Here is a 24,502-nt window from a genome sequence, read left to right on the forward strand (position 1 = left end):
AGTAAATCCGACGTCAACATCAGTCCACTGAGTTCAGGGGACGCCGTTTAAAATAATAACAACGTCTTGCTTTAGACTTGGGAAGGTAGTAGGCTAACACGGAAGGTAGGTTTCATTCAAACTTCTAACCCATGGCATAACCCATGCCCACTAGGCTGGCAATGGCATTATCTGTCACCTGGGACTGACTAAGGAAGTGCTTCTGAGGGAAAGCGGTGAGGGACGAAAGGAACAGCAGGACACGGAAGGGGAGAGACCCAAGCAAGGTCCCAGCCTCAGCCGATCCTGCAGAGAGAGAGCTCTGGGGTGGGAGGCACTCCTCAGTGTCCCGGCGACAGCAGGCACGGAGCTGGGCTTCGTCCTCCCCCACCCATCAGACCTCGGGTTGGCATTGCCAGCTCCTTGCCGGTGCGAGCAGGCAAAATCCAGGGGCCTGAGGAGGATCCTTTGAGCTTTTCATCTGCGCGTCTTAAACATGAAAAACTACTCTGATGTGTATTCACAAGTCCGGCATCATATATGAATGCTGTGCATGTGCTTTTGTTCCACACACACACACACACACACACACACACACACACACACACACCACTAGATTTGTTCTTGGTCTAATCGTCAAGCACAAGCACATAAACTATAGGCTGAAAAATTGCTTTTCGTTTAATTTGGTAATAAATGAATAACGGACATCACCAACTATTTCTGGAAAATACCCAGTGGACTGAGGATATGTACGCTACATACCAGTAAAGCCACTGAGTGCAAGACTGATGTGGCCCTAGGTGTCCACCTAAACCAACGGTTCTGATTCTGTTTGCTTTGGCGGGGGGGTGGGGGGGAGGGGAGGCGCAGGAGGAGTTGAGATTCTTTTCTGTCCAAAGGGTAACAATCCTTTTATGTTATCATCTATAAAAGTTAATTTTCATTTGCTTATTATAGCTGGCAAATTATTATATCACCCATAAATGCCTGATTCCACTCAAAAAAAAGCCTCCCATTTGGAGAGTGCACGGTAGGTTTCATAGGGCATCGTACCCCGTATTTTCCACATAACAATGCCGCTGCTGGGGACTGCGTGCATACAGCGAAAACAATCTGCCTGCTGACCTCCGGCTCGAGTTCAAACTATGTCATTCTGTCAATACCATCTACCTTGATTAGGTTGGGCTTTATACACAACAGGTTATGATCCCAGAGGGATGAAAAGCTTTCCCAAATTAAAAGCAGAATTTTAAAAGGAAATACTCATACATTCCTAGGCAGTTTCCATTTGATATCCTCAAGGCTGGCCCATGAACTCCAGCTCAAGTTGATTGAAAGTGAATGTTCCTTTCTGGGTGTAGCCATCTCACAAATTTAATGGCAGGAGGAAAAAAATAAAATGTGTTCCATGCTTCAATTAGACCTTTTATAACTTGGCACTTGAAAGATGGCAATGCCAAAGAAAAATCATTAATCCATAAAAATAGACAAAAAGGACTGGGCTGCCGAAGACAGACCTCCCGGAGTCACGGCCCTGGTGGGGTGTCCCCTCACACCGGCCGGCCTGTCTTTTGTCTAGCCTCACTGTGCGTCTCCTCTCGGGCTTCGTGCTGCTTGGACAAAAGGTTTACTGTATTTGGTTTTAAATCCAAAGTAATACAACCATGCTTTCAATATTGTCCTTTGCCAAAGGAGCTGTATATAGAACCAGGCAATAAAATGTTGGCTAACCATGAAATGCCTATTCATGGGCATGAATGATACATGAAAGAACTTGCGCGCGCACACACACACACACAGAACTGCATGTACAGACTAAGAGATGCATCCTTCCACTTTGTATTTTGCAGCGGTACCCAACAGACGCGCTCAAGAGGACCGAGTTTTTCATAATCACCAAGGCTGCCTGAGGACTCTGAGTCACGAGACAAACGTGATGGAGCGATGTTTGGAACATGCGCAGGCCTCTGTGAACCTCGAGACTCGTTTTCAAATGATGTAAACAGACTCCATCCATAACAGAACGTATAAATCTGCTAAGAGCCAAGGGAGCAAGAAACGTCACCTCTCCGGGTCTCCTGCCATACTTAATCCGTCAGCACCCAACCTCAAGCACCCCCACTGCGTCTCTTCCCTGCTCCCACTCCTGGAGTCCGGCCCTGCTGGAGACTGAGCAAGCCACAGGGGTTCCTTCTATCACTAGTGCATGCTGTTGAACTTCAGCTGAGGCCTCCAACTCCCTCACAAATCCTCCTATCTCAAACTGACTCCCTAGCCCCGTGGTCAGCAAACTGCGGCTCGCGAGCCACATGCGGCTCTTTGGCCCCTTGGGTGTGGCTCTTCCACAAAATACCACGGCCTTGGCAAGTCTATTTTGAAGAAGTGGCGTTAGAAGAAGTTTAAGTTTAATAAATGTGGCTCTCAAAAGAAATTTCCATCGTTGTCCTGTTGATATTTGGCTCTGTGGACTAATGAGTTTGCCGACCACTGCCTCGCCCATTCAAACTGTCAACCTACTTCTGGCCTCCCTTTCAACACCAAATTTTGGAAACAGTAATTTGCAGCCCCTGCTTCTGTATCCACAACAGTTCATCACTCCTTAACTCCTCAATTCTGGCTCCTGCCTTCACCACTCTAATGAAATTATACTTTAAACTTTGCAAAGATCTCTACCAACCAATCACCCAATTTCATGGCACCGTTTCAAGCTTCTCCCTCCCAGACTTCTTTGGTCTCCATCCATAATGAAGTCTCTTGGAAACCTGACTCACATCTTCCATCCATCTCACTACCATTTCCCCATTCTTCCAGCTCCACCTAACCCCAGCTCTCCCGGCATTTCTTCTGTCTCTTCCTGGTAGGAGTGGTGGTGATGGTTTCTTCCCCTCATTCCCCTGACTCTTTAAATCCCAGGCTCTGTAAATAAATTTCAAATCTCGTTCTCTAACCCCGACCACTCTTTTTAGCATCAACCTCATATTTTTAACGACGGCAACACATCTTCACTTAAGAAATCTGCCTGCACCTCCAAGTCAAAATAGCCCAATCCAAAACATCTCTTTCAATAGCCTCCTTGATTCTCTAATTACAGCTTTATTCTCAATCACCAGCCTCACCCCCTTGGCATTATCTTTAGTTCTTTCCTCTTTGCCCATTCAAGTAGTTGCATTTTCTGTCAATGTTACTTCTACAATGCTTTTCGACCACTCCATCGCCATCAACCTAGTTCAAAACTTCTACTCATTTCAGCTGGACACTATGGCAGCCTTCTAAATGATAGTCCTACCCTCTTGCTATCATGAGGAAAAAAGAAATCTTCCTAAGTCATCCAGTTCTAATTATTAGATCATAGCACATTCCTACATAAAATCGTCAATGACTTCCAGTGCCTATGAAATAAAGTTCAAAGTTCTTAGCTTTGCACAAAGACCTTTTTTGATTAGTTCCCTACAGATCAGTCTTACTATCTAGCTTTGCTATCAACTACCACCTATCCTCATATTTTTGACTCAACACTTTTCTCATGAATTCTTTTAGCCTGAAATATCCTTCTTCTACTTCTTTGCCTGTTAAATTCTACCTATCCTTCAAGGTCTAACTCCCCAACATACTCAAGTCAGTTATTTTCATACATGCTGGCCCATGATCTTTTTTATTTTTGCACAGAGCTTCGATTACTGCCTAACTTAAACCCACTATCCTCGTAAAGACATACCATGTTCATGCTACTCTAAGTATTCCTTGCTCCCACCTCTCCACGAACACCCGCTGCAACCACTGCTTCCTCTCTCCTATACTATTCCCCGCACTTCATGTTTTATTTTTGTTATTTGGGCTCAATTATTTTTCACTATAAGGTCCTTAGTTCCTTGAGATTAGCACTTCTTACTTTATTGTTACTCAAACAAGGGTTAGATTAGTGGTTCTCAAAGTACGGTCCTCAGACCAGCAGCATCAGCGTCACCTTACTAGAAATGCAAATGTCTGGGTCCCAGGCCCAGACCCATTGAATCAGCAACTAGGAAGAGGCCGTGCAATCTGTGTTTTAACAGCCTTCAGGCAATGCTGAAGCATCTGCACACTGAAGTCTAAGAACCACTGACGGAAAAGAATGTCTTCCTTAAAAGCAGCTCTCCGTAAAATAAGACATATAGAAGTAAACTGTTTATCTGTTTATCCTTTATAATTTCCTTAGAACATTATAAAATGAATAAATTAGCCATTGCCACTTTATTCATATCTTAAATCTAACTTGTATATTTTGAAGAGTTTATAAATTAATTAAAGAAATTATAACATACTAGAGGCCCGGTGTACGAAATTCATGCACGTGGGGGTGTGTCCCTCAGCCCAGCCTGCACCTTCTCCAATCTGGAACCCTTCAAGGGCAGTCGGACATCCCTCTCACAATCCAGGACTGCTGGCTCCCCACTGCTCACCTGCCTGCCTTCCTGATTGCCCCTAACCGCTTCTGCCTGCCAGCCCGATCACCTCCTAACCACTCCCCTCCCATCCTGATTGATGCCTAACTGCTCCCCTGCCAGCCTGATTGCCCCTAACTGCCCTCCCCTACAGGCCTGGTCACCTCTAACTGCCCTCCCCTGAAGGCCTGGTCACCCCTAACTGCCCTCCCCTGCAGGCCTGGTCTCCCCCAACTGCTCTCCCCTGCAGGTCCAGTAGCCCCCAACATCCCTCCTCTGCCGGCCTGATCACCCCTAACTGTCCTCCCCTGCAGGCTTGATCGCCCCCAACTGCCCTCCCTTGCAGGCCTGGTCCCTCCCAACTGCCCTCCCCTGCTAGCCATCTTGTGTCCACATGGGGGCAGCCATCTTTTACCACATGGGGGCAGCCATCTTGTGTGTTGGTGTGATGGTCAATTTGCATATTACTATTTTATTAGAGAGGAGAGAGGCCTGGTGCACGGGTGGGGGCCGGCTGGTTTGCCCTGAAGGGTGTCCCAGATCAGAGTGGGGGTTCCCTTGGGGCATGGGGCAGCCTGGGCGAGGGGCCTGTGGTGGTTTGCAGGCCAGCCACGCCCCCTGACGACCCAAGCAGAGGCCCTGGTATATGGGATTTATTTATCTTCTATAATTGAAACTGTTGCCTTGAGCGGAGGCCAGGGCTGGCCAGGGCGGGTGGGAAGCTTGGCTTCCTCCATCGCTGGGGGCAACCCAAGCCTCCTGCTTGCTCCAGCTCTGTGGTCGCCACCATATTTGTTGGGTTAATTTGCATACTCGCTCCTGATTGGCTGGTGGGCATGGCTTGTGGGCGTAGCGGAGGTACGGTCAATTTGCATGTTTCTCTTTCATTAGATAGAATAATGATACTTTTTTTTATAAAGTTCAAAACCAAAGTAATAGATCAGGCATGCATTAATAGTTTTAAATTTACTTTTTAAAAAGAGATGGTAACGGTAACGACAACCACAAAACTCAAGGTCAGGGTTACATCTGAGGAAAAGTAGATGAGAAGATGAGGGAGGATAGGAGCACACAGATCACACTTGGGGCCCTGAGTTGGTGAGTTCAGTTCTGTTCATTATGTTGCTGAAATTGACTAATTAGTTACAACTATGCATGGGTGCATTGCGATAGTAGTTCATAAACTAAGCATTATTCATTAATCTAATTCTATGTGCTCTGAGAGCCATAAATGGTTTTTAAGAGATAAAAAAGAAAATGTGTCCCAACACCATCCCTAGTATGATTCTTAACCACCAGTTACCCTGCTCAGTGCTCATTGTACCTGTGTGCGGTTGAATGCCACTCTTGCAAAGACAGCTTGGGACACGCTGGCCCTCTTCAGCTCATCTCTGACTTGCTGGTAGATATCGGGAGAGACTTCCACAGAAGAGTTGGTTGGCTCTGGCTTCACTGCTCTGGGAATGGGCGGATGGTTCAGGAACTGCTGGTTGATGGCTTGAGGGTGCTGGTGAGCCAGGAGGCGGCTAACAGCAATCTGCTGGTTTATCAGATGGGCCATGGCTATCTGCTGCCTGACGAGCTGTGGACTAAGCTGGGGAGAGAGCAGCCCCGGGCTCATGATGGGCTGTAACGCGGGCACTTGGTTCCGGACTGGAGTGCTGTGGTGGATTTGGCTATGAGGAGACTGTTCGTTGGTTTTCCCCAAGGACGCCAGCTGATTCATATTTGGTAAATGCATTGGACGCTGGCCCAGAACACAATAGTCTGAAAGGTTTTCTCGTTCCACTCTTTCCACTGTTAGGAGATAAAAGTGATAATGATCATGATTTTCATTGGTATGATTTATTGCTAATATATCACATTTTTTGGTAAATTAATGATATAAACATCTTTTAATATGAAACTGGAAGCCCTAAAGTAAAAGTAAGTTACCCTTTCCTGCAAAATGTTAGGTTTTTCAAACATGATAAGAAAGTGATAATATCCAACACTTTAATTTTCTTAAATTCTTAAAAGTAGGCATTTTATTGGATAGCTAAGACAGAAAACGCTAACCATTATACATTCTAAATCCTCTCCTATATCCAAGCTCTATCATATTATCCTTCCTCACTCTTTGTTACAAATACTAGTACACCAGCTGTTTTCATCTTCTGTAGTTCATGATCATCAGGAAATGATGAGGACAACATCTTCTGCCAAATTAACTACACCCGCCTAATAAAAAGCTACCTAACTATGAAAACCATCATAGAAAATGTCTAACACACAGTATTCCCCTTTTATCTACTCACTCGCTATCTTTCTTATAGAAATATCTCTTGAAAAAATTGATATTTTAATGATGGTAATATACAGGATAAGAAACCTCACAAAATTAACAATACCACCTTGACTTGCCCTTAAATAAGATTCTCCCCCTTCTCTGGGTTATCTACTTTTTTACATTCTATTGCACTTTACTGAAACTTTAAGGGCCAACCTTGAAAGGGAGAAGAATCATATATGCTCAAACATGAGGCAGATTTTTTTTCTTCCCCCTAGAATATTTCTCAAGAAAGAGTGAGTCACCTCATAGTCAAATCCTTACCTAAATCTCTGTATTACTTTATTATGTGAAACAGAGGTTTGCTTGGAGAAAACAAATTAGGCTAAAAAACCCCTCCATCATTACTAGTTTTAAATGTTGGTAGATATAATCTACAAAATTTGTTTTTTAAACAAAAATTCCAAACAGATTTAATAATTATTTCGTAAAATTGCAAATGTTGGATATGATTCGCAAAAGCCTATTAAGGTAACTGTAAAGAACACTACTGTGGGTGTTCCATGCTGGAGATCAAAAGTACTCACCTAAAGAAAAATTGTTAAAGGTCCCATTTTGTACCATTATTATGTTTGTAATTTGGCATACAGTTTACAGTGACTGAATCATATTTGAATTACAAAAAACACTAAGTCTTGCCCGGCCGGTGTGGCTCAGTAGTTGAGTACTGACCTATGAACCAAGAGGTCACCGTTCAAGTCCCAGTCAAGGCATAAGCCCGGGTTGCATGCTAGATCCCCAGTGTGAGGCTTGCAAGAGGCAACTGATCAGTGATTCTCTCTCATCATTAATGTCTCTATCTCTCTCCCTCTCTCTTCCTCTATGAAATCAACAAAAAAATTTTTTAAAATTTAAAAAGCACTGAGTCTCAAAAAAGTTTAGGCAGAAGTGATCTGTGCTGCAAAACCAGGTGAGATGACTCAAAAAACAGTGATGAGTTTGTCTTTACTTTGATGGAAGATGCTAGTGACAGATCACATGTGAAAAATTATAATAATTAATTAATGAACTATAAAGGTGAGGAAAAGTAACATTTCTAAATTAATATTTTATATAATATATGATTTTAAAATACATGAGGAGGTAAATTAATACATAAAAAATATAAGCAGACATCTGACCATTTCATCTGCATGTCTAGAGGTTTTATATATTCAAAACTTTTCATTGGGAATATAGATAAATACGCATATCTCGGGTTCACATTATATTCAGACATATACAGCATTTTTTTTCTGCTTTAAAAAAACACACACACTGAATGATTGCCTAACTTTCCTATGAACCCCAAATAAGTCAAAAGTTCACCTCAAACTTCTATAAGTGTTCAATTTTTAACTTAATCCTTTCAATGTAATTCATTTAGTTTGCATTCACCTTTTCCTCATAAGGTTCAAGGTGAACAAATTATTTTAATCTTATCCTCTTAAAGGCAAACTCTTTTCAATCACTGTATTAATTAAACTGTAAGGCATACAGTCTTAAAATCAAACCAAGCAAATAGTGAAGAGTCTTCGAGTAAGGTACTCTAACACAGTGTCTGTAAAACTAAAATCTCTATTATGATTTCCTTACTGAAAAGAGAAGTGGAGGCCATAGACCCTTCCAGAGTCAAGTCATACTTTAGAGGCAGAAATACTTGGCCTCAGTAGACATTTTATTCACTTTTATTTGTTTATTTGCTTTTTATTCAGCCAAAGTAAAAACAAATTCAAATGTTAAATTATGTTTTCAGGTACTTAAGCAAAAGTTTTATCCGTTTCTTTTTCTACTTCAAAAAACAGACCCATTCTCTCACAGCATGCATTCTTTGACCAAATGCTAATTTTCCAAAATTTCAGCATTTTGTTTACAATGACTTAATTACATTTGAGTGAGTTACTTTCTTGAGATATATTTAAATGACATCATCAATTAAAAAAAACACACACTCCATTCACAGATCTAGTCAGAGCATGCACACAATTAAGCATGAACATCAGAGTTCTATGAAACCTGTATGAATTGGTGTAAAAAGAATCAGAATAAATTCAACCCATATTCCTTTAAGATGATGCATAATAATTCTCATTTTCCTTATGAGTTCGCAGATCCTTCTAAGTTCATATAGTTAAGAGCAGTGACTGTAGAAGTATCCTTAGAAACATGTGGTACCACCATGAAGTACTAACTATTTAGTGGTGAACCAGACGGAGGGAATTGCAAACACTTCCAGGCAGAGAGCAGCCAGCAATGCCAGCTGCAGAGGCACGAAATGGAGCGTGGAGCGAGGGAAAGCTGGAATGAATGCACATTGTATGTTTCAGATCTCTGCTGTTTCAGCCCCTCTCCTGCATCAGCCAGTTCTGTCTTCCTCTTATTGTCATTTCTTCAGATTTTTTTTCAAGAAAATAAAAAATCTGGATTTTTACATGGTCACTCCTAATTTTTTAAGTGTTGGCAACCAATTCCATTTTCAAAATGTAATAAAAGCCAAATAAAATATTTCTGAGCCCAATCAGTGTGGCTCAGTTGTTGAGTGTCAACCTATGCACAAGAGGTCACAGTTTTGATTCCAGGTTGCTGACTTGATCCCCAGTAGGGGGCGTGCAGGAGTGATGTTTCTCTCATCATGGATGTTTCTCTCTCTTCCTCCTCCCTCTCCCTTCGGGTCTCTAAAAATCAATTTTAAAAAAAATATTAAAAAGAAACATTTCTGAAAACCAGATGCTGCCCATGGACAGCCAGCCTTAAATTTGTGCCTATAAGACTCAAGACACCCCCTATGTTGTTAAAGATAAAAGTATCCATCAACACTTGTCAAGATGGCAAGGCAGACCTTATCAGGACCACTGCCAACAGACAGAGGGAACCCTACAACTGGGTTGCACAGAGGAGAGAGAGTTTGCCCAACTCCAAATACAGCAGGGGCCAGTGGGACTTCAGAGCCAAGGAGGACGGTGAGGGTCAGTAGACAGAAAATTACCAAGAGGAACTAGCAGAAGTAAGGGGGATTCTGGCTCAACCAACCAACAAGATTCTTTGCTGAAGACAGGCCAGGTAATCAGACATCACCTGGGGGATCGTGGAGGATGAGATATCGAGGGTGATCAGATACCAAGGGGAGGGGATTCTGGTTAAACTGACTTAGCAGGGTTATTGCTAAAATTGGAATTTACAAGGAAGTGCACAGATGGGCCTAGGAGAAGGTCAGGAGCCTGTCTAAGGGTTGGTTAAGCAAAGAATCTTAGTCAATGTTTTTCAGTCCCTGGCAGCTCTACCAATAAAAGCCAAGTTCTTTACTCCTAAGAATGAAGTAGGGGAAATCATCACCGCAATTCAACTAGTGCCTAAAAATCCAATGCTCCAGGACCCCAGAGTCTTCCCAAGTTCACGGGTTGATGTTCTAAACAAGAGCACCTTCTGACCATTAGCTATTAAATGCCCATGATTTTGGGCGATGGCAGCATGTTCATGCCTCAGAAGGCTTCACTCCTCCCAAGAGATTTATCCTCATTATAATTAGAAGATATTTGGTTCAAAAATATCATGTTACTTCAAGCAATTTTACAGTACATCCAGGAAGCCAAGTATTTCTTTTAATTATTGCAAATCCCTGATATATAGATATAGATATAGATATAGATATAGATATAGATATAGATATAGATAGAATATATACATATAGATATATATTAGGTGGTTGCAAGAACATTTTCAATACTATATATGCACACACACACATAACTTGTCTTATATTCCTATCTGACACTTTTTGGTAATTTCTTTATTGCAATTTTGGGGAAATATATTTTTATCTGTTGGGAAAGATGTATGATATGATGATTATAAGCAGAGACTCCGAAGCCAGACTACTGGGATTTAAATCTCAGCTCTACCACTTGGTAGATGTGTAACCTTGGGCAGGTTACTTAACTTCCCTGCGCTTAGTTTCTGATACATTGATTGTGGGCTAAGAACTGTGCCTATGATGAACGATTATTGTGTGGATTAAATGAGCTAATATTTGTTGACACTTAGAACAATACCTGGCACTATGCAATGTCTACCATTACTATTACATTCATCTTGTCCTGTGTGTGTGTGTGTGTGTATGTGTGTGTGTGTGTGTGTGTGTAGACAGAGATGAATGAATGCGCATTGTATATTTCAGTTCTCTGTTGTTTCAGAAATACTCAAAATATGGTCCTTCAACCATTAATATCCATCTCACCTGAAAGACTGTTAATAAATTCATGGGCCCAGAATCAGAATCTCTCAGTGTTCTATGTGCACTAAGATTCCACATCAGATTTTTTATGTATACTGAAGTTGGAGGATCGATGTCTCCATTGCCTTTGCTTTTACTTACTATCTTTAGAGATTATGCCAGATGCTTATTATTATCTCAGAATTGTAAAATTTACATGATCAGTATCCATATAAAAGCTATTGGTTAAAGTGCCATTGTAAATTTCAGAAAACTATCTGTATAAGTATGACTAACAGATAAGGCTTCTCATTGCAAAATTTCCTGATTAGGACATTCTGGCCAATGTCTGCTATTTCCTAAAGGGCACCTAAAGAATTGCAATCTTCTCTTTGGTTTCAAGTAACTATGCCATGTTACATCATACCAAGCTTAAAGACACATCCCTAGAGTTTAAAAGAATTCATTATCAACAAAGAATCGCATGCTTCATGGCATGTGCAGGAATATGTTGCTATTCCATTTCTGCCAATGAGGCTTCAGAGTTCATACTCTGACCTATGAATCAGGAGGCAGAAGAATTGAAGGAAAATAAAATTACTTAATCTCACAACTCTTGACATTAAAGTCACAGGAACGTTATACAAATGCAGCTTTAAGTGTCAAAAAATATTATAAATAAAAAAATGGGGAAACACAAGAAACTGAATATGCTTTAAATGTATGGGCATACCTCGCTTTATTGCGCTTGGCTTTATTGCACTTTTTTACAAACTGAAGGTTTGCGGCGCCCTGTGACAAGGAAGTCTATCAGCATCATGTTTCTACCAGCATTTGCTTACTTTGCATCACATTTTTGCCATTTGCACAAAATTTTAAACTTTTTCAGTATTACTATATTTGCTGTGGTGATCTGTGATCAATCTGTAGCCACCAGCATCAAGGCAAGACCCTCCACCAGCAAAAGATCTTGCTGAAGGCTCAGATGATGGTGATCAATTTTTAGCAATAAAGTATTTTTAAAGATATGTATATTTTTTGAGACATAATGCTGTTGCACACTTAGCAAACTACAGTAGACTGTAAGCATAACTTTTGTATGCACTGGGGAAAAAAAAAAAAAGCATGTTACTTGCTTGACCGTGATGCTCGCTTTATTGCGGTGTCTGGAACCAAACCTGCAGCATCTCTGAGGTGTGCCTGTGTACATGTTATATTTACACTAGAGGCCTGATGCACGAAGATTCATGCAAGAATAGGCCTTCCTTACCCTGGCTGCCAGCACCACCTTCGCTCAAACCAGAGCCACCTTTTCGCTCCTGCCCGGAGCCGCCTTTCTGTCTTCCCACGCTGCCTAGAGGCCCGGAGCAGCTGGGGCAGTGAGAAATGCCCCCGGCCGCTTGGAGCCTGTGTATGCAAATTAACCCGCCATCTTTGTTGGGTTAATTTGCATACTCACTTCTGATTGGCTGGTGGGTGTCGCGAAGGTACGGTCAATTAGCATGTTACTCTTTTATTAGCGTAGACCAACCAAAGGAAGAAAGGAAAGTATCCCACAGTACTTTTAAAAGGCAAATGCTTAGCGGCTTGTTTCGATCTTCCAGAGAATGAGTCAATATCAACATGTTCTAACTTTTTTAAAAAATATAATTTTTAAAAAGCACATACTCCAGGGACTAAGTGCCCCAAAATGTATTTCCTGAGCATTTATGAGCAGCATTTGATAGGCACAGGTGCCAGCCAATCACAGCAAGATGTCATTGGATAGGTGGAAAGAAGAGCAAACAGGGACTTTTAAGGCCTGAGTTCTAACTTGTTGAGTGTTTGGAGGATTGCCTGTAAAACGGGAAGGACAGCCTGTAAACTGGGTTGGAATCAAGCTTCCAGGTTACTTACCTAACAGCATCTTAAAGAGTCCTGACAGGGTTTTAAACAGTTCCCTCTCTCAGAATACTTGCTTCTGTTTTTTGATTCTGGCAAGAAGTTAGAACTCTGCTAAGACATCTCTCTTTGTGAAACTCCACGCAGCAACAAGAATATGAGTAGCTTATGTGGTAGTAATAGTGGTAGCTGTAGTATTGCTCTTGCAAGTTTATCTACCAACACTGCGTAAAAAAAACTGATAATTTTTCCAGAACAATGAACCTAGTATTTCAATGTAAACTTTAATACAGTTCTTTTGGAAAATAACCCCTGGGGTCTGTCCATAATTATAGTAAGTGAAAAGCAATGAACTGAGTAAAAGGTTTTGCACTGAGAAATTTCTAGAATTTCTGATCTATGGATTTTTCCTTAAACCATTAAGATGCTCATGCAAAGGCATTCACTAGCATGAATGAGTGCTATAAAAACACTCGAGTATCCCCCACACAGTATCTCCTAAAATCCTGAATGGAAGAATATAATCCAAGTAAAAAAAAAAAAAGAAAAAGAAAAAGAAAGAAAGACTCTTTTAGTCTCAGAAAGTTCTCTAGAAGTGATTCGGCAAGATAAGATATGGGCTTGCCTTTGGCACTCTTGGTAGAAAAGTTGCCAAATGAAAATGATCATTTCAAATGGATATCCAAACCTTGAGCAAAGAGAAAAGATACGTGACCCACCATTGCCCTGGATTTCTAAACTTCCATCCCAAGATCTTTGCTCCCCCATCATGAGCCCCCAAACCTGGGTGTCCACAGTGATCCTACCTAATCCCCAGTGAAGTCAGATAACTTGTTCAAGGTCAAATACCTGTCCAAATGTGGATAAATATTTAGGAATAGTCGAAGGATTAGGGCTGGCTCTAGCTTCATAAGCATAATAAACAAAGCACAAGGCCAGGGAAAGCTACTCCTTTTCTCCTTCTCTGAATAACTCAGAGTCAAATTCTTACAGCCTAAATGGTTCACAAGTACTTTTTAATGGATTTCCTTTAGAAAAAAGTGTTCTTATTATAAGTGCTGAAATTGTCATAGCATGCTAATATGCCGCTTTTAAAACATGGTGGTACTGCAGGTAACATCAGGCACTGAGCTAACAACCCCTTTACACATTATTGTCAATTAATCCTCACAACAATTGTGTAACAGAGATATGATGGATATGATGATGCCCACTTTATTGAAGAAGAAGCTCAGAAAAAGTCATGTCACACACTTATCAAAGGAAGAATCAGAATTCAATCCCGTGTCTTCAGGACAGGGGCACCTTTGTGGCACTGATTATGCTAAACTGACAACTTGGGGCGTGTGATAATCATTAATTTTAGGGTCTGAGTCAGGACTAGTCAACTCTTCTACGGATAAGTCCTGCTTCCTGTTTGTATATGCGTGTGTGCATGCATGCATGTGGCATCGACATGCCTAGGTGACATCATGTATGGATGAGTTAACTGAATGGTGAGGGCTCAACCTCATGCCTCCACTAACATCCTGTCACCTTCCTGAGGTGACAGACTGAAGCAGCTGGTCAGTTCTAAAAAGTGATGAAGTCACTGATTTAGCTAATCCATAAAATAAGGTCATTCACTTTTGTTTATTGTTTTAATGCATATGATAAATGTTTATTAATCAACTGTTATATGCTGGGAATGATGTCAGCTCCTGGGGATACAGTACTGAATAATATCAGCTTTATAAAAAACGCCACCTATGGATTTGTATCTGACAATTGAACTGTTTAGTACACACAGATGCAACATCTGCCTCTGATTTAAAATGCTTTTCTATTTAATAAAACATAACTCCTTTGGATCCCTATCTTGTTTTTTATTATCAATTCATTCCAGTCATCTAAAACAAATTCACACTCATTATATTTATTTTCATGAATCCCTCTTTCTTTTATTTTTCTTGTGGCCAAAAAAGTTTTGTCCCAAAATGAGTGTGATCAACATGGATTCCAGCTGACGGATGAAAGACATGACTCGCACAACGCAGACCTTTAGCAAGTATTCATCATAAACGCTGTAAATATGAAGTGCTTATTAGAACCACGTAGCCAACAAAAAGTAAAATGGATATGCACATTCACATAACATGGTAATAACCTGGGAATCTCGGGCAATCGCAAGAAACTAACATATGATTGAACTGCATGGAATGGCTGATATGCAACAGTCTGACCTGCAAAAATGACAATTTCGTAGGTCCTACCTGATATTTATGTTGACCCTCTGTCTAAACTGGACTACACATTGATGTTAAACAACGCTACTTAGTGTTCACCCAAAATCTATCACTGAGTTAAATTCTTTTTAAAGTGTAAATATAACACTGATTTCCCCAAAAACCCAGAATAGCATCCCATCTGCCAATACCCATTATGTCCAATCACAGAAAACACTTCTAATTTAATCTCTCCTATTCAATGACTGCAGGTACAAAGGCAATTTGTTATATGAAAACCAATTTCTGTTAACACAAACAGAGACAGACATGATTTCAAAGAGCTAAAGCTAATATCCCATATATAACAGATATAAATCCCACAGCACTGGGTGGGTAAAAAAAAAAACTATTACCAGAGAATTCACTAAATATAATTAAAGAAAATATTAGGCATCTGAAAGGGCTGAGGGCAAAAAGAGAAAAGCTAAGTCTTTTAGGAGCACAACACCTAAAGATTTTTTTCTCTACATTTGTTAAAGAGAATCTGTCTCTGGGTTGAGAACTTGCTTGCAAATCTCTGCCTAGAGCAAGCCATTCAGAGCCAACTTGTTAACTCCTAATAAAACAAGGCTTGGAAGGAAAATGCTTCCAAGCCCGTAAGTGAGGTGGACCAGCCGGCACTGATAATTCCGTATGACTGGTCTTAGGAGTATTTTCCCCTTATTATCAACTTCCTTTTTCCGTCATATTAAGATCCACAAAAAACATGTATGTCTAACATAAAGCAACTTGAATCTGGACACCTCTGGTTTTTGTCAGTAAAAGCTCATAGGACCCCATTATGTTCCATGGAAAAAGTGAGCATTATCCATCCACCTTTACCCATACTGCATCTGAACATTATTGTCCCTTTGGTTTCAAACAATGCTTTATCATAGTTTGTATAATCATTGATCCCTTCAAGTATTCGCATAACTTTACGTATAGGATAAAGCTACTTATATGTAATAATGTCTTTATTTTTCTTCTTTTAACCTGAAGCTATCGTTTCAGAGGTGAATTCACACGAGAGAGAGAAAAACACATTTCAGGAACTTAGTATCATTGTTCAGGAGCATTCTACCTTTGCCAGTTAGCTTTCTACGTGTATTAATTCTTTAGTTCAAACCTATTAAAGAAAAACCAATCAAGGAAATAAACCATGATTCATTCTTTTTTACTCTGATTTTATAGAACTTAAATATCTTAGGCCATTGTTTAAGGAAAATACTCAATAAACTAGCTAGAAAAACCTCAAAGGTATGTTTTTCTCAGGCTATATAAATGGTCCCTAATTTTTACTCAATAAAGGTGTCTCTCTCAGTGGAATTGACTATTACTAAATCTTCAGCTCAATAAGTAATTAGTAGAAAAAGAGAATGATTCTGATTACTAATTTGCAAAGGACATTTTTAAAATGATTTAAACGACCAAGTATTTTCTATTTTCTCTCAATTGAAAAATCAGATAATAAATAAGATCAGTCATGATATAATACGTGCAAAAATAAAACTGTTCTAAGTGAATATATGTTCAAATATGCTCATCTACATAATTTAATTCTATTACTATTTACTAAGTACCTACAATGTTCAAGGTCCTACACTCACAGGGCTCTGAGGAAATCACACAATGGATGAGTCGCCAGATGTTTCTGAAGGGAACTCGTCTAGTGGGGGTTATTCAAGAATCGAGACTACTTGGGAACATAGAACGTAAAAAGGTGATAGCTGAAAGGCCCAGCGTTAGCACTCATAGCCTCCCTGGTATTCCAGATGATTCTAGATTAATGCTCATGCTCTTGGGAGTTCAGGACCCCAAGATCAGATAACCTCCAAGTCTTATAAAAGTTAAAATGATGGCCCATCATCAGTCAGGCAAACAGCTGGTTAAACTGTCTACTACAGGCAATTGTCATGATAGTCCCAGCATCTTGCACAGCACTTGTACTTAAGAGCTTTGAGCACCTTGCAAACTTAAGTGTTTTTCAGCTTTCAACCTGGTAGATTGTCTGAAGAAAAACAAATAATTTTTATGTAATTGATCAAGAAACCAAGAAAATTATCTGATTTTAACCAACTGGTTCCCCCCAAATTAGAGGACATCACTATAATCATACCAGATTTTAAATAAGCTGGACATTTTCTGGTCTATACACAAAGATTCTCTTTTCACAACTCTGTAGATTCTTCATCAGTCACCACCAGATATATCTTTGTTTCTGAGTTTTTAATTTTGGTTCTGGGCAGGACAAATGAAAATCTGAAATTATGGGAAATCAAAAGCATGCTGGAAGTACTAATAAATGCTAAGAATTAAAGAGACCTCTTCCACGATGGATCCTGCAAGGTATATAAAGCAGATGCTCAAATTTATTTTATTTTATTTTTTTTTTAAAGAGAGTCTAGTTTGTGTTTTTTTTAAAATATATTTTATTGATTTTTTACAGAGAGGAAGAGAGAGGGATAGAGAGTTAGAAACATCGATGAGAGAGAATCATCGATCAGCTGCCTCTTGCACACCCCCTACTGGGGATGTGCCCACAACCAAGATACATGCCCTTGACCGGAATCGAACCTGGGACCTTTCAGTCCGCAGGCCGACGCTCTACCCACTGAGCCAAACCGGTTTTGGCTCAAATTTATTTTTAAATGACAAAATATGCAACAAAAAGTCTACATTCTAGAGTAATTATTTCATACAGAACATTGAGTTTTTGAAACCAGGCCTTGTGTCTTATACTCCTTTCAAATAGTAAGTATACATGATGGATGGATGGATGGATGGATGGATGGATGGATGGAAGGATGAAAGGAGGAAGCTAGGAAAGCAGATTTTCTATCCTTTTTAAGCATGTATTTTAAATGGCTTATAAATAGTATAAATATAAGCAGATAGCAAGTTTGTTTCTTTTAATCTACAAACTACTTGTTGACAAACAACTGTTTTACTTCTTAAACATTTTTGAATAAACATATGCAGGCCAAAGAAGCAGCTACCTGTGCAGCTGGAATGAGTAAAGAATGAGCCCACATCTAAGCTTAGGGTCCAAGGCATTCTCCGTGCGCCATCCTTCCATGTGCCGATGCTACCAAGAAGCTTCTAGTAGGGAGGCCAGGGAGGGCAAGGGGACTGGTGAGCAGTCGCCCGTGCTCATCGGGGACTGTCACAATGAAAATGTGCAAGCTCTTCCAAGTGTTGGAAAACCAGTAAGATAAAAAGTGGTTGATTGTGAAAGTGATGCTTCTATTTCCAGGAATCCAATCTACACTAATAAAAGAGAAAGATGCAAATTGACCGTACCTTCCCAACACCCACCAGCCAATCAGGAGTGAGTATGCAAATTAACCCAACAAAGCTGGCGGGTTAATTTGCATATGCAGGCGCCAGGCGGCCAGGGCGGGGCTGGATGTTTGCATTGCCATGGTGACAATGCAGGCGTTCTGCACCGCCCCAGCAGCTCCAGGCCTCTGGGCAGTGTGGGAAGGCGGAAAGGCGGCTCCGGCCGGAGCAAAGGCAGTGCCAGCAGTCAGGGGAAGAAAGGCTCATTCTTGCACGAATCTTCGGGCAACGGGGCCTCTAGTGTTGATATAATACTTAAGGACCTAATGTTGGCATTATTTTAAGCAAGGTACAGTATAAGCAGAGGACAGACAAACTTCCTTGCCAAACACCTTGATTTAGATCCAAAGCCGAAAGCAAGTTTCTTTCCTAACTCGGAGGAAGAACTAGGTAGACAACAGTAAGTGACTTGTACCTCCTGAGAGCCCAGCACCAGCAGGGGCAGAAGTCCCGGCCGCTGATTAAAGGCATTGTCCTGACCACCGACACCACCATGGCTAAGCGAGGGCCGCCTCACGGAGCCAGGTCAGAGGACACTGATTTCTCTATGCAACTCCAAGGCACCACTTTGTAAATGACACAATCATTTTGGGGTACAAGAGGTGCTTTAAATGTGGTAACATTATATCATTTCAGCTATAATGATCATAATTACTTATTTCTTTTAATCACAACCCACTTAACCACTTTAGTACAGAGGACTAGTTCAAGGAGTTTAATTTCCATTCAACATCTAATCTTTGTGTTTACTGAAACCCTTCCCGGGCTTTGTTTACTGTCTGCGCGCTGGCCTGGACGTTTGATCTTGCAAGACTAGATCAGACAGGGTCAGATAAAATACTGATTACTAGAATAAACCAGGCTTGGGGAAGGAACACTGATTTTTAACATCCTCGTTTCTCCCAGCTTTTTAATATTTTGCAAAATAAACTCAAATAAACAAATAAAATTAAGACAACTAGCAATCAGGGGGTTCTTGAGCAATGACTGAGAAGAAGAAAGTTATGGGGTAATTTTGCTTTTTGAACAAACTATGGGGTTTGGTTAGGTCCATGCATTCTAGTGGTATTATTTTATGACACAAATAATTTCATGATATGCACCAGTATCCATGTGAACTTGCGACGACCCCTTAATTCTGTGACATATTAAATACTTGAGCTCGACCTCACCAAAGACAACAGTTCACTTGGCGTTTGGTGCCAGGCGCAAAACACTTTAGATATAAAATTATTTTTTAACTTGTTAATTTTTAATTAGGAAATATTTAAAATACAAGAGCCCTTCTTTGTTGTCACTATCTTATTCTTATAAAATCCCCTGCACAAGTAGACTGCCATCAGAGTATCATTGCTAATGGTATGGCCCTCAAATTCCACTTGGTTTCATAAAAATGGTGGGGAAAGTTTTTGCCTAAAAGTAAGTAACACAAAAGAAGAATTAGGTTAAATATAAGTTTTGTATTAAAATGTACAGAACAGCCCTAGCTGGTTTGACTCAGTGGATAGAGCATTGGCCTGAGGACTGAACGGTCCTGGGTTCAATTCTGGTCAAGGGATCAGTTGTAGGCTCGATCCCTGGCCCTTGTCAGGGCCGATGTGGGAGGCAACCAATCGATGTGTCTCTTTAGATGTTTCTCTGTCTCTCCCCCTCCCTTTCACTCTCTGTAAAAATCAATGGAAACATATCCTCAGGTGAGGATTAATGAAAAAATAAAATAAAATGTACAGAACATACGAAAGAAAAATTGACAGAGTAAATCCTGCATAATCCCAAGAATTCTTGAAAATAATGTGATAGCATGAGCATCTTTAGGTCCCTGTGGACTATCCTTGTATCCAACACTAAAGCTCCTCCACATTAAACAACTGTTAATATTGCCCCTTTTTGTTCTTTTACACAACATGCACACTTCTTTTCTTATACTTTGGAGCTTACTGCTCTACATTGTAAAAATGTAGGCCAGAAGCAATCATAGTATGCGATGAACAGCAATTTAAAAAAAAGCTCTCTAAACCAACCTCCTGCCCCATTCACCCACTTCATCTCCTCGTGGGATGTAGGCTCATGGTTCTGGACATTAAAACCAGAGCATACACACTGTCTCCCCATCCACCATGAATTAACACTAATGTTAACTCAAATATGTCTGTGTCAACCATGATTGTCTTTGAAATTAAAGGAAAAAGGTAAACAGAATGTGCTCTGCTATGATCTCTGGGGAAAATAAAGTTAACAGGCTAAACCAAACCAACTTAGGCCTTTTTTAAAAAATAAGTGTAAATAGTTTAGCTTTAAGAACAACAAATTCAAAAAATGCACATTAAAATGTTTATTTCAAAATTTAGACAATTCCATTTGTATATAGTTTTTACATCTGTTTTTAATGATATCAAGTTATTGATTGTTCATTTTTCTCATATTTATTTAAGCATTAACTATAGAATTTGCAATCTGATCTTTTTTTTTTTTTAATCCTTCCATTAGACTTTTATTTTTGCCAGGTTTTAGTCATATTTACTTTGATCTTTCCGAGTATATAATTATTTTACTGTTTATTTATTTCTATGAGATGAGAAAAAAAATTCTGACCTAGGAGATCTATATGTGGCAATTTGTAACAGAATCACATAGCTTATGTTTAGGAAATCATGGTTTTGATTAAGAAGCAACCATTTAGTTCCCACTGTTTTATTAAAACAGACATTAGCAGATAATAGGAAACATATTTGACAATGCAGCAGGCCTTCAGTCTGGGACATCAGTGAGTTAGCGTGAGATTTCCTTCCACGCTGACGATCAGCCACGGGACACGTAACTAGGTAACTGTGGGCTGACAGCGAGGAGGGAGGGGTTGCGGGGAGGAAGCCCAGGAGGAGGGAGAACTGACTTCTCAGCTCGCAGGAAGAGCCCTGAGGTAGAATTCTGGGTTTGCTACTACTCATTTCCTTCTTTTTTTTAAATTTATTTATATATACATATACATATACATATACATATACATATACATATACACACACATACACACATATATATGCATATATATACACATATATGTATATATATATGCATATATATGTGTGTGTGTGTGTATATATATATATATACACACATATATATACTTTTTTTTCCATTTTGAAAATGGATGGACACAAACAGAAATCTTACAAACAACATCATTACTTCCTCGTGAGAACTGGATTCTATGAGAGAGGATCCCCCACAGCAACATCTATTCGGAGCACAAAGCTTCTAGCCAAGGAACCGTGTCCGTTTAGGTCCAACACGTGCTTTTCTCTGGGGGTCTAGAGTTAATAAAACACTCTTCTCGGGGTGTTGATTTTCTGCGCACCCTCCTACCTGCCGTGAATGCTTTGTTTTCCCTCCCACCCCCTGGGCTGATGCATCAACACCACTTGAACTGTTTTACGGCAGCTTGTGTTTACTTCACACATACCTTAACCTTCCCTGTTCTCCTCCCACTGACACACACACACTCGCACACACACACACTCCGCAGGAATGACTAGCTCTGTCTCTCTGAACAGCATGTGTACACAGCGTCTGGCAGCCTCTTCAGGTATGTGGATCCTTGACCTGATTGAAATCAAGGTCTTAGTCTGCTTTTACGGCACTTAAAAATTTAACTGTGCATTTACTATCTTGAAACGAAAAACAAAACAAAACCCAAAACCTGGATTTCTAAGGAAAGAAAAGAGAAAAGTAGAAGCCGTAAGTGTTAAGGTGTGTGTGCACAGATTCACACTGACACACGCACTCTGCAGTGGCCATTCTGAAACACTAGACTGAAGGGTTTCCAGTCTTTCTGAGTCTGGGATTACACTCCAGACGACTAAAGGAGGACACGCTCGCTCTTCCTTTCTCTCGTAACAGCGAGCAAATGGGATTTCACAAGTGACCTTGGAGCTGCGTGATTCTTTTGATTTTTAACCCAAGAGGGTATGTTCAAGCACTTGAACCATCTTATGTCAAAAGAAAAACTTGGAGACAGCACTTACAGAAAAGAAACCCTTCTGAACCACACAATCATGTCTTGTGACGAGGAGTTGTTCATCGTATCCTGTACAAGAGTTAATACTAATAATATTCTAAAGCAAGTGCCCGAGCCAGAATCTAGAGGGCCCTAAGAATTTGAGAATATGTTGAAAAGAAAGAGATCTGAACTCAATCGTCAGTGGATTTAATTTCTTTCGGGAGTTCAACATTTTGACATTTTCATTAAGTTGTGTATTTAGCATAAAATGCTCTCATTCCTTTGTAATCAGAAATGTGCCACCAAGACACATGAAGTTCATGTCCTCCGAAGGCAACCTTGTAAACTAACTCCCAAATAGTCAGCAACCAGCAAGCGCCCCTTCCACACTCTGAACCCCGAGAGGAGCCTGCTGTAGTAAAACAAGTAAATCCATCCTTCACCGTTACCCGCTCCCCACCAGCCATGCCACTGGCCCTCAGTGGGGCAGTGAATTGACAACGAGGCTATGAGAACCCACAATGAAACGTGACGGATGATATCATAATTATGCAAAATATGGACTGAAATAGCTGCGAACATCAACCTATCATGTGACCAAAAATTCCCCAAGAGCCCTCAGGAGCCAGCAGCCTTTGAATTGAACAGCATTTGAACTGGGGTGAGAACAACGTAATTTTTCCAACACTGACATATGTGCAAAGGCCAAATATCACAAATATATTTAAAGGACTGGATAACTAGCCAGCAACTTAGATACTTTTATCATTGCAACGTTCAGATAAGGAAACTGAGTCTTGGTGAAGTTAAAAAAATTTGTTCGACCTCACACAGCTGGCACATGGAAGATAATGATTTGAACACAAGTCCCTTTGCTTTAACCACGGCTCTGGAATTGTCTCCGAATACACACAACAGCAAAACTCCATTTCTGACGCCAAGATTCCTGGGACTACAACAATCCTTCTAATATGTAATTGCTACTTAAACTACAAGTGCTGATTCCTAGAATGACTGCCTTTAAACTTCCAGTACGATAGAAGTGGAAATGATTCATTGATTAGCTTTTAAATAAGCATGCCTATGTGAAACAAACCATTTCAAAATATTTTGAAAGATCTCAACCTTCACAAGCATCTCTTGTGAAAACTATAAACTTCATATATTATGCCAAGAATTTTACTTGTAGCCCTAGTGGGTTTGGCTCAGTGGATAGACCACTGGCCTGTGAACTGAAGGGTCCTGAGTTTGATTCTGGTCAAGGGCATATACCTCCTCAGTTGCAGGCCCCGATGGGGGCGCATACGGGAGAAAACCAATCGATGTGTCTCTCTCACAACAATGTTTCTCTCTCTGTCTCTCCCTCTCCCTTCCACAAAAACCAATGAAAAGAAGATATCCTTGGCGAGAATTAACAAAATAGGACAACAACAACAAAAGAATTTTACTTTTAGTTCTAATACCATCTTAGTTTTAAGGAAGTCAATTTGGATCTCTTGATGGAAATATTAAAAATATTGTCTTTATTAAAAATTACATAAAATGTTATTTTTAAATTATACCTAAAATTAGCATAAATTCCAAAGACTCAACAACTCATTAGCCTAAGAAACTGAAAATAGTCTTCAAAAATAAAAAGTTTACCTTTAATCTTCTTGTACTTCTTATACCATCGCCCAAACTCCTGGCACTTGGTTGCTGACACGTTGGCATAATATGTGCTATTTACAATGGATGAAATCATACTCTGTAAAGAAAAAAAAAAGTTATTTTTCATAAACATGAGTACTCCTTTTTAGGGACAAGACAGGGCACACTATCCCACACACCAATCTCCTTTGTCTTTTAAATTGGAAGAACTCACCCTCCTGCAAACTAAACTATTAAACACTAAATATGATTACCTAGCCCTAGTTGGTTTGGCTCAGTGGATAGAGTGTTGGCCTGCAGACTGAAGGGTCCCAGGTTCGATTCCATCAAGGGCACATGCCAGGGTTGTAGACTCGATCCCCAATAGGGGGTATGCAGGAGGCAGACGATCAATGATTCTCTCTCATCATTAATGTTTCTGTCTCCCCCTCTCCCTTCCTCTCCAAAATTAATAAAAATATATTAACC

General features: G+C 40.2%; 1 protein-coding gene across 8 annotated transcripts in view; it reads right to left on the reverse strand.

Annotated features, from left to right (window-relative positions):
- SATB2 (SATB homeobox 2) overlaps positions 1-24,502 on the reverse strand; it is a 219,051-nt gene that overhangs the window by 66,056 nt on the left and 128,493 nt on the right. For all 8 annotated transcript variants that reach the window (XM_079781987.1, XM_079781991.1, XM_079781989.1 and 5 more), the window contains 2 exons: positions 24,029-24,131; positions 5,728-6,200 (listed from right to left, as the gene is read on the reverse strand). In XM_079781987.1, coding sequence (XP_079638113.1) covers positions 5,728-6,200; positions 24,029-24,131 — 576 coding nt within the window. The remainder of the gene's footprint in view (positions 1-5,727; positions 6,201-24,028; positions 24,132-24,502) is intronic.

This window comes from Cnephaeus nilssonii (genome assembly GCF_951640355.1).
Source record: "Cnephaeus nilssonii genome assembly, chromosome: 10".
NCBI classification, from domain to species: Eukaryota; Metazoa; Chordata; class Mammalia; order Chiroptera; family Vespertilionidae; genus Cnephaeus; species Cnephaeus nilssonii.